At 47.9% G+C, this 10,781-nt stretch overlaps 1 protein-coding gene across 2 annotated transcripts; it reads left to right on the top strand.

The window, feature by feature from the left end:
- Positions 1 to 6,926: 6,926 nt before the first annotated feature.
- Positions 6,927 to 9,944, top strand: LOC100588478 (polyadenylate-binding protein 1-like 2). Of its 2 annotated transcripts, XR_004029207.1 has the most exons (2): positions 7,224 to 8,529; positions 8,712 to 9,944. XR_004029207.1 is itself a non-coding variant. In XM_012498804.2 (1 exon), exon 1 carries the CDS (start codon positions 7,472 to 7,474, stop codon positions 8,072 to 8,074), a length of 603 nt encoding a protein of 200 aa, XP_012354258.1. In that variant the 5' UTR covers positions 6,927 to 7,471; the 3' UTR covers positions 8,075 to 9,944. The 2 variants fall into 2 exon arrangements, 1 of the variants encoding a protein (XP_012354258.1); XM_012498804.2 differs by having other exon boundaries at positions 6,927 to 9,944.
- Positions 9,945 to 10,781: the final 837 nt, after the last annotated feature.

Here is a 10,781-nt window from a genome sequence, read left to right as displayed (position 1 = left end):
TTTTCTTTAGATATAAGGAAGTAATGGTCAGAACGCTGCAAACAGAAATTGTTAAAGTGATCTACTCTGGGAAGCACAGTTGGGGAGTAGGAAGTGATGGGACCTTGAATCTTTGCTTTTTATCATAAGCTCCTTTGTACTTTCTGATCATCACTATTATATTTACCATGTGCATATATATATTTTTAATTAAGAACAATTATTTGGAGACAGTTTTAAAAAGATGATCTGTATGGGAGGAAGTCCCAAGGTTAACCACCTTGACATTAGCAAGGTTTTACCACATTGAAGGAGATTTCGTTCTACGTCTATTAAACAAAGTGAAAACCTAAAATTGATCAGCAGCTCATGATCCTGGAGATCAGCCAACTCACGCTTCAGTAATCCATGAATGCATCACATCACAATGGTGAATATTGGTAATATTGTTCCAGAGACATCATGGAGACGTCAAAGTGTGTTCAGTAGCCTGCAGCAAAGAAGCTGAAGGAGTGTATTACCTTACAGTAAATTACCTCTCAAATGGCCCCCAAGATGTTGCTCGAAAGGATGAATAGCAGTTGACAGAAAATTCTCTCCTGTCTCAATACCCCATTTTGTTGAGATAGTGTTATTAAATCTTCTGGGTGGTTTTCTTGAGTACAGAAAATGCCACGCTTTCATGTGTTAATCAATGTGCGAGACCCTGGGCCTCCAGAAAATAAATAACTGGATCATTAAAAGGTCCTGTGGTTGGGACTAGTACAGAGAAGCTCAATGAGAGTGTGAGCTATGCGAGTTCAGGCCAGAGAACCCAGAGGATCAGACTCCCTCTGTACTGACACTTTGCTCCTGGTTAGACAGAAAATTCCAGGCTGCCTGGAGCACCAGAAAGACAAGACACTGGACCTTCAAAAACCAGCTGAACAAGCACATCCCCAGGAGTCTCTTGTATTGGGCATTGAATGCATGCCAGGCACTGTGAAAAACATTTACCATGCATTATCACTTGTTATCCTTATAAATATCCCTTTGTACGGATGAGGACTCCAAAGCTAAGATGGAAAAAAAGGGGGTAAAGTACCTTGACCAAAGTAAGCACAACTCTTAAGTCATGGCCTGGGGTGTATCTGTGGGTATATTGTTATAAAATCGGTTTTGTGAACTGCCTAAAATTATAACAAAGAAGGGCATGAGTTAAAGCTTCAAGCGTGTATTAGAAGGTGAATTGGTTCTTAGTGAGAAAAACATCTGGAATGCTATGTAAAAACCATCAATCAATACAGCCCTTCGGCTTGGTTTCTAAGCAGAGCTGGGGCAAAACTACTTGTTACAAAGGAAATTCATAAGATGCTTAATTAAGGTTTCTGAAATTCAAACTCTGAGCACACACTGAGGCTCAAGAGTGGTTGAGTGTTTTGCTCTGAAATTCAGCCTACCAGCCAATCTGACTCCAAGGCCCATCTCCTTTTGTTTGCACCAAAATGAGGACAACAAACCTGCTCTTCTCGCCTGGTAATAGCACATTCTGGAAATCCCCTTAAATCAGCTTAGATAGATATAACTCATACTGGTTAATGGTTGCGTAATAATCCTCAGAATGGCTGCACTGCCAATGTATCAGTCACTCCTCACCTGATGCATACTTGCTTTGTGCCCTAATTTGCCCAATATGAGTGTTTCTGTGATAAACATACTTGTACATATTTCATCACCTCCTGGGGTTCTTATTTCTCCAGGACTGACTACCATTCCATCCCTGCCCCATATACAAATCTGTTTCCGTCAACTCTTCACTTTATAAGGACCCAAAGGACCGTTTGCTAAGTTTGTTGTATTGACTCAGGACAACTTAGTAATCATTGTTATCATTTATTAAACAACAGGCACACATCCAAACGCTTTCCAATTCTCTCTAAATAACAGCCTAACGCTGACGTTTTTGTTGGCCTGTATCTCATAATTATTTTTATTTAGAGGAATTTGGTAGTGGCGGGCTTGGGGTGGGAGGTGGCGTGTGGACGGTGTGAATTGACAGAAACAATTTCCCTACACCAAAATACAGGTATGTTTTCATTCTCTATGCCCCTAAACACCCTCCCTGCAGCTATGCAACGAGCAATTCACGGGAAGAGGCTTCTTTACATAGACCCGTTTTTGGTGTTTTGATTTACTTTTGTGTATAGAGTTGATCCATCCCTCTTCCCATTGGTGTCCTCCCCTCCACCCAACCCTAGTCCTCTTCCTTCTTCCTTCTTTTCTTCTCTTCTCCTCTGCTCTCTGAACTGCATCCCCACTCCTTCTGATTTCTCCCTCCTGAAAGGAAAAAGGAGATGGGCCACATGAAATAGCAGAGCAGTGCCTACCCCACTCTTTGAAGCTCTCTGCATCTGAACCTCTCTCTCTTTTGAAAGCTCCACTGAGAAATGATCAGAGAGTGAAGTCCAAACCCAAGCACACAAAGTCGTTGTTGTCCCATTTTAAACCAACTCCCATGCACGTAAAGCTAGGAGCATTGAGAGCAGAGTCTGAGTGAGGACATTGAGGCTGGTGATGAAAAGCCTTGGCGAGAAGTTTGGACATGTTTGGACATGCAAGGCCTTAGAGAGGAGTCCTGTTCACTGTCCAGTCCTTCTGAATCTATTTTGCTGGCTTGTGCTCCCCACCCAACTTCTTTTTTTATTATGATACTTTAAGTTTTAGGGTACATGTGCACAATGTGCAGGTTTGTTACATATGTATACATGTGCCATGTTGGTGTGCTGCACCCATTAACTCGTCATTTAGCATTAGGTATATCTCCTAATGCTGTCCCTCCCCGCTCCCCCCAACCCACAACAGTCCCCGGAGTGTGATGTTCCCCTTCCTGTGTCCATGTGTTCTCATTGTTCAATTCCCACCTATGAGTGAGAACATGCGGTGTTTGGTTTTTTGTCCTTGCGATAGTTTACTGAGAATGATGGTTTCCAGTTTCATCCATGCCCCTACAAAGGACATGAACTCATCGTTTTTTATGGCTGCATAGGATTCCATGGTGTATATGTGCCACATTTTCTTCATCCAGTCTGTCATTGATGGACATTTGGGTTGGTTCCTCCCCACCCAACTTCTAAGTGTCAGAGTATCTCAGGGAGTGGCCCTGCACCTTCTTCTCCTGGCTATACTCTCTCTAGGTGATCCTACTCAGCTTTGTGGCCTTAGACCCTAACTGTGTCCTGTTGTCTCAACAGTTCTGTTTCTCCAGCCTCTATGGATGACAAGCAGACTTCGGTAACTAAACCTGTGCAAATAGGAGCTCTTGACACACACCCCCATCTGTCTCTCTCCCTTCTCCAAATCTACCATGCCCACTCTCTGTCTTTCCTACGACCATACACAGACCTCTGAGATTGCCTCTAATCCACTCGCAAGTGCTGTCTCTTCCACTTCCAAAATACCATGTGAATCCACGCACTAGTCTCCACATTGATGCTTCCATTCTGGGCCAAGCCCCTGCTGTCTCTGGACTGGACTACTGCAAGAGCCTCCTAACTGGTCTCCCTGCTTTCCTTTGTGCCCTGCCCACTTGTGATATTGCCCACACAGAGCAGCTAGAGAGAAACCACTGAATAAGCATTAGATTATGCTACTACCTGCTTCAATCCTTTCTCTGGCTCTCCTGAGCTCTCTGAAGAAGAACCAGACTCTTCATCGTGGCACCACCCACCACTGCACCTTCCTCCCTTTCCTTCCTCTATCCCCTCTCACACTGGGCTCCACGCAACATTGGCATCCTTTCTGCCCCCACCCCCACCCCCAGCACCCTCTCTTTTCTGCCACAGGGCCAGGGGAATTGCCGTTCCCTCTGCTGGGCAGGTTTCCCCTCTGGTTCCCTGAAAGACTGGTGGCTTATCATTGTCCTCAGAAAGGCCTTCCCTGAGCTTCATGTCTCCCATTTTGCCACTTTTCCGGGGTTCTAGGCAATACGTACCAAATCACCTTGTTTATGTCCCCGAGAGCATTCATAGCAACCTTTAACTGTTTTCATATTCCCTGATCTGTCTATTGTCTGTCTCCCCACTAGAAAATAAGCTCCCTGAGTTCAGGGACGGTCTGGCTGGCAGAACACTTGGTACATAGAAGACCCTCCAGGAATATTCGTTGAATCACTGAATAAATAAAATCAACAGCACTTCCTCCCACGGGAAAGGAAACTTCCCCTCCCTCCACCGAGGCTCCACAGGGCTCTTTATTTTTGCCCCTGTCACAGTGTGTAGTGGTCAGAACACATTCCATTTGCAGGTGGCAGAAACTGACCACAACGTGGTCGAGATGGAAACTCGACTCCATGGAAGCCCCTGAGAAAGGACCTGGGGAGCAGTCCCAGCTGTGTCCTTGTCACTTTGGTAGCCCTGTTCCTGTTGCTAGAGGTTCAGGATCCTAGGAATTGTTTTCAGGGTTGGGGATTTGCTAGCCATAGCATGACTTCCCTGAACTTCCTTCTCCTGCTGTTTCACCGATTTCTGTTGGCCCTGTGTACTGGAAGGCAACGCCAGAGACAGAGATCTTACTGAGTCCTGGTCCTCGACTTGGTCTTCCTTGTCATTTCTGTTTCCTAACAATGGGCCGAGAAGCTCTTCTCATCCTCGCCACATCCCCTACCCCTCCGCGAGCATGGCTTCCCCCTTGGCCTCTGCCTTCTCAGGTCCCTCTTGGACACCAACCTGGAAACGGTGAGGCACAGCTTCATCTTCTCCCTGCCTGCGAGCAACCTAGACCCCCAGGAGATGGCTCTTAACAGCGGTGACAGTGATCACCCTGGTCAGGCATGCGCTGTACAGCAGGCTTTTCCTAGGTCTCTGTCCCTTGCCTTTGCTGGCACTAGCCCTGCCTAGAGGCAGAGAGCTGGACTTTGCAAGCTGGAGAGGTACATGTCTGTGTGTCTGCTTCTCAGCCACCTTGGTTGGGATGCTTTCCAGCCAGCGATGAAGGGTTCTCACTGCCTCGCACCCCACAGTGACTCAGTCACTTCCTCAGGTTCACGGTTGTTCTATCATGTATGACTGCCAAGATCCAGCCATCACTGCAACCACAGAAAACAGCTTTACTTACCCAAAGAAGGCAGAGGAGGAGAGGATGAGAGAATATGTGCTGGGCAGGTGAAATTCCATGGCCACCATCGTCCAATCACATAGCACTTATAGTCCTCTGCTGACACTTCTGTTTTCTGTGGGGGCAGGCTGAGCTTTAGCAGAGTGAAGACATCCTGAGGGAAGGCACTATGGTTTTCTCTTTTTAAATATCTGGCCCCACTGGCTCACGGTAAACATGAGACCCCTATTTATGGAATGAAAAGGGATAGAGGGAAGGATGGTTCAGACTCTTTTTGAATTGGTCACATCTGACTTTCTTCCTTGTGTTCTATCAGCCCTGTCTTGGTTTTGTACGCGCGTGTACATGTAAATGTGCACTTATACATGCACATTGATGTTTAATTTGTACTCATTCTAAAGTTCTGATCATACTGCTTCCCTCCTTGAACATGCTGAGTGGTCCCGGTGACCCTGGGTATACAGTCGAAGCACCTTAGCTTGGCTCTCAGGGCCCCACACCTTCCAGCCCTGTCTGCTACCATGTGCTCTTGGAGACCATGACCTCTGTCCCTGCCAGATTATTAGGCATGGCCAGAAGCGACCAATCATGTGCTCTCATGACAAAGGGCCTTGGGCACAGACTGATCCCTCTGCCTGGAGTGCCTTCCTTCCTGCCTTGACATGGTGGACTGCTCCTCATGTTTCAGAGCCCACCTCGGGGGTTCTGTCTTTGGTGCAGCCTCACTTAATTGCTACTAAGAAGAGTTAGTGGCTGGTCCTCCTTTCTGGAGGAAGTGGGACTGTAGCTTCTGTTACACTCAACTCTCATGGTTGCTCCCTTGTCTATACCCCCAGCATTTGGCTGTGTGTGGCCTCTCTGCTCTCACCACACACACACTGCTCACCTCTTCTCACCCTGCTCCACACCTCCAACACATCAACACTCCCTGCTCACTTACCACATTGCGGGCCCCTTAGCCCCCAGTACCAAGTACCTGATGAGCTTTCCATAAATATTAGCTGCTGAACTGGGACCAGGCACTTCATTCTAGAGAGAGAGCTCAGGTTTTGTTTTGGTTTATCCTTTGAACCTGAATATGTACTTCTTGGTCCAGGTTGGGAACCTCAGCGCCTTGAGAGCAGAGCCAAGAATAAACAAGTGCCTGGCTCTGGACCAGGCCCTGTTCCCAGTCCTGGGTTGGGCTTTCCTCCCCTTATCATTGAGGACAGTACTAGAGACAGGGTGCTCTTGATTCCCCCACTTCCAGACTGCATGTACTGAGGCCTTGAGTGTATCCTCAAGGCCACCCCACCCTCTCCTGCAAGGTACTTGATTCAATCATTTAAACGTTCCATTATGTGGAGAGAGGATAAAAATAACGCTCCCTTCCGAATCGAACCCTTATCCCTTCGGTCTACAGCGGAGCCCTTTCCCTGGCGTCCTTTTCATAAATATCCAGGGGACCCGAGAGGCTGAGCACTCCCACTCCCGCTCCCGCTCCCGCTCCCGCTCCCGCCCCTGCTCCCGCTCCCGCCCTCGTCATCTCCCACCGCCCCGCAGCCCCGCAGCCCCGCAGCCCCGCAGCCCCGCAGCCCCGCACCCCGCAGCCCCGCAGCAGCCACAGGGGGAACCAAAGAGACAGAAGCCTTCCCAGCTGCCCGGACGACAGACGCCAACACCCCCCGCCCCCCACCACACGCCGCCCGCCCGCCCGCACCCCGCACCCTGCGCGCTAGCCCACGACCGAGCGGCGGCGGCAACAGCAGCTGGCTGCAGGCTGCGGCGACTCGCACCGGCGCGCTCCTGGCAGCACTTGCCATCCCAGGTGACTTGAACTCGCCAGTTCGGATCCCCTGCGCCAGCTCCCGCTCGCGCATCGGGTCTGGGTTCCGGCACCCACCCGCCCTCCTGCCCTCCCCCGCCTCTCCGTCCCTCAGCTCGCGGGAAGGGAGGTCGCGGCAGCGGCCCGGCGGCAGCGGCGACCGTGGCGACAGCAGCGACAGTGGCGGCGGCGGTGGCGGCGGCGGCTGCGGCGGCGGCGGAGGCTGCGGCGGCGACCGTGGCAGAGGCAGTGGCGGAGGCCTCCGTGGCGGAGGCGGAAGCAGAGGTAGAGGCTGAGGTGGAGGCCGAGGCCTCAATAGAGGAGGCAGCATCGGAGGCCACCCCGCGGGAGGCGGAGGCCGCCCGGGTGGCAACGGTGGTGGCGGTGACGGAGGGCAGCGCGGCCGAAGCCGCCGCCGCAGCGGAGGCTGCGGGGCCCCCCTTGGGGGAGGCGGATGCGGATGCGGATGCGGATGCGGATGCGGAGGCGAAGCTGGCGGCCGAGGTGGCGGCCGAGGTGGCGTCTGCGGCGGCCGCCGCGGATGCAGATGAGGATGATGAGATCCGCGGGGGCTATGAGGGGAACCCAGATTTTCCGATGGCCTCCCTGTACGTGGGCGACCTGCACCCTGAGGTGACCGAGGCGATGCTGTATGAGAAGTTCAGTCCAGCTGGGCCCATCCTCTCGATCCGCATCTGCAGGGACAAGATCACCCGCCGCTCATTGGGCTACGCGTATGTCAACTACCAGCAACCGGTGGACGCCAAGCGGGCCCTGGAGACCCTGAACTTTGATGTCATAAAGGGCAGGCCAGTGCGCATCATGTGGTCCCAGAGGGACCCGTCGCTCCGCAAGAGCGGGGTGGGCAACGTCTTCATCAAGAACCTGGGCAAGACCATCGACAACAAGGCGCTGTACAACATCTTCTCGGCGTTCGGCAACATCCTCTCCTGCAAAGTGGCCTGTGACGAGAAGGGGCCCAAGGGCTACGGGTTCGTGCACTTCCAAAAGCAGGAATCTGCGGAGCGGGCCATCGATGTGATGAATGGCATGTTCCTGAACTACCGCAAAATTTTCGTCGGGAGATTCAAGTCGCATAAAGAACGAGAGGCCGAAAGGGGAGCCTGGGCCAGGCAGTCCACTAGTGCTGACGTCAAGGATTTCGAGGAAGACACCGACGAGGAGGCCACCTTGCGATGAAGACATCCCAGGAGCTAGCCAGCCAGCAGAGCCGAACCTTGGCTCACACCCGGTTTACAAACCCCCACCCCCAGCCCTCCCCCGCCAACCCACCAGCAGTGTATTTATTGTATTGGGAGTGCAGGTCTCTCTCTCCCTCTCTCCCCCTCTCTCTCCCCGCTTCCTATTTCCTCCCTCCACCTCTCCTCTCCTTCCCGTCCTCTCCCCCGCCCACCCGCACCAAGGGCGTTGTGAATAATCTTACTAATCTGTGCCATTTGTAGCTTAAAGGCTGCCTCTTCTCCCTGTGGTTTGATTTAAAAAGCATTTTCATTCTCTCTTTGTTTACTGCACAGGTGATACAATTTCATGGTAGAACCATCAGAAAGGAGAAGGATATCAGATGAGGGAAGAAACAAGAGAGTAATTGCTCCCCTGGTCCTACTCCCACAGAGAGAACCACTTTTACCTTTTTGGTGTGCTGCTTTTCCAGGCTCTCTTCTCTCCCTCTCTCTCCTTTGCTCACCCCCACCCCGCCTTCCCTTTTAACACACTGTTATAGAATGGTTCACGTATGTGGTGTTTCTTAACCTGCTTTTTCAGCAACTAAAACCAAACAAAAATCAACCCATTGAACTTCTTTCCATGTTATCAACAGGCTTATGAAACGTCATCTTCAGTGCCTGCAGAGTGCTCCAGTGTATCCGTGGACCTTAACATTTCTGTAATCATTCCCGCATTGTTGGACATTCAGGTGGTGCCTAGTTGTTTCCCTGTGTTTAAGACCAACATTGCGTGCTCTGTGCTTTGATGAGTGAATCCTTCCTTGTCAAGCCAAATCTTTGCTAGCATCCCGGTGGTCTCCTTAACTGTGGACTTGCAAGATCCACATATAGACATTTCAAAGACTTCTCCTGTGTGTCGCCAAAAGGCCCCCTTCATAAGCATTGTACCGATTTGCACTCGTGCCGGCCAGCGCAGCTAGTAAAGTGTCTGCCCGTTTCCCCTGCATAGTCTCCTGGTCACTGTAATTGATCGTGTGTGTGCGTGCGTGCGTGTGTGCGTGTGTGTGTGTGCGTGTGTGTGTCTCTATGTGTGTGTCTTGGCCAGCTTGGCGGGCTGCAAAGGCTATTTCCCTGTCCTCGGTGGTTTTGTTGCAATCAAACACTGTTTATTACCCCCTTCCCCTGTGACCACTTCCTGTCTTTTTCCGTGTTGTCAGAAAAATAATTCAGCGTCATTGCAGGAAAAAAATAATCACGAAGCAGACAAGTTAACAGAAGAAAATTAAAGTCACCAGTAATCGTTTCCGATGATTACTTATACATTCCTGGAACGTTTTCATCTGTATCTGCCCTGTATTTTTCATGTGACATATATGTGAAATTATTGTATATACTGTTTCAATATCTGCTTTTTCACACATAAATATATATTATAGACATAGATTTATAGATATTCTTGAACTTTCATGTCATTAAATATTCTTCTAAAATAGTTTTCATGGATGTTTAGTGCTCTAATGTGTGATTGGGCTTGATAGAGTGATAGATATATGTACATACTAGATATAGATATGGGGATATATTTGTTTCAAGTAATTGTTGGACATCTGGGTTGTTTCATTTTGTTTTCTTATGGAAGCCAAAGCTGCCAACAAGATCACAGTGCACAAACATTACATTCATGTTTATTTCCTGAACAAAAGTTAATAGTATAATTGAAGGATGAAGAGATATGGGAGGTTTAAAATCTTCTTTTTTCCTTCTTTAGTAAGTGACCATTGATAAAGATAGTACAAATTTACCCTCATAAAATATGCAGATATTGTGAGTGTACCTGGATACCTGTACAGTTTTTGAGACTTGGTATTAAATTACTTATAATTTGAGATTTTTTTGTTTCTATTTGTTGTAAACATTCATCTTTATGCAGACAATAATTATCATAGTAAAAGCATTTTTTAAAATATTGGTAAGGAAAAACTGAAAATCATTCTTAATTCTACCACTTGACAAAAATAGAAAAAACTTTTGAAGCATTTGAGACATATATGTAAATAACTAATACCTCCAAAAATGTAATATAGGATGTATGTTTCATTGTGGTATATTTTCAGTTTAAGAAGTCTTACTTACCATCTTTCCAAATTCTTAAATAGTCTCCTATCATTTTATTTTTACTTTGTGTTTCATTTTACAGATGAATTATAATTTCTAAAATCCTGCCCCTCAATATATTTTTTAAATTGTTATGGCTTTTCCATAACACATTTGGAGCTGAATGTTTGCTGACATCAAGAAATATTTAATTGCCTTATACCTTGCTCTCTGTTGCCAAATGCTTCGTCCATAAAGTTTACGCCCTCCAGCAGTGTAAGAGAATGCATATTTCCTTGATCATCTTCTTAAGTTAGTATTTTTTTAAGTTGTGGGAAATTATTTAGGCTTCTAGTTTAAAAAATTATTTCATTTTACAAGTGCGTTACTTTAAAAAGACATGCATATTATATATGCACAACAGCCACTTTAAAGAGATTATGCCGTTGCAGGCTTTGCCTTTTGTAAATTTTAAAACCATTATAGAATCATACTGAATATATTCTATACTAAATGTATATTCTATGTACTCATAGCGAAAGTATTCTGTCAAAATTTCTATTTAAGTATGTTGTAAATACATCTAAAACATCCTTTGCTACTCAATATTCTCCTACAACTCACTGCCA

Source organism: Nomascus leucogenys, unplaced genomic scaffold, assembly GCF_006542625.1.
Source record: "Nomascus leucogenys isolate Asia unplaced genomic scaffold, Asia_NLE_v1 000805F_88132_qpd_obj, whole genome shotgun sequence".
NCBI classification, from domain to species: domain Eukaryota; kingdom Metazoa; phylum Chordata; class Mammalia; order Primates; family Hylobatidae; genus Nomascus; species Nomascus leucogenys.
Note: the sequence above shows the minus strand (reverse complement) of the source record. Positions and strands in the feature narration are given on the sequence as shown.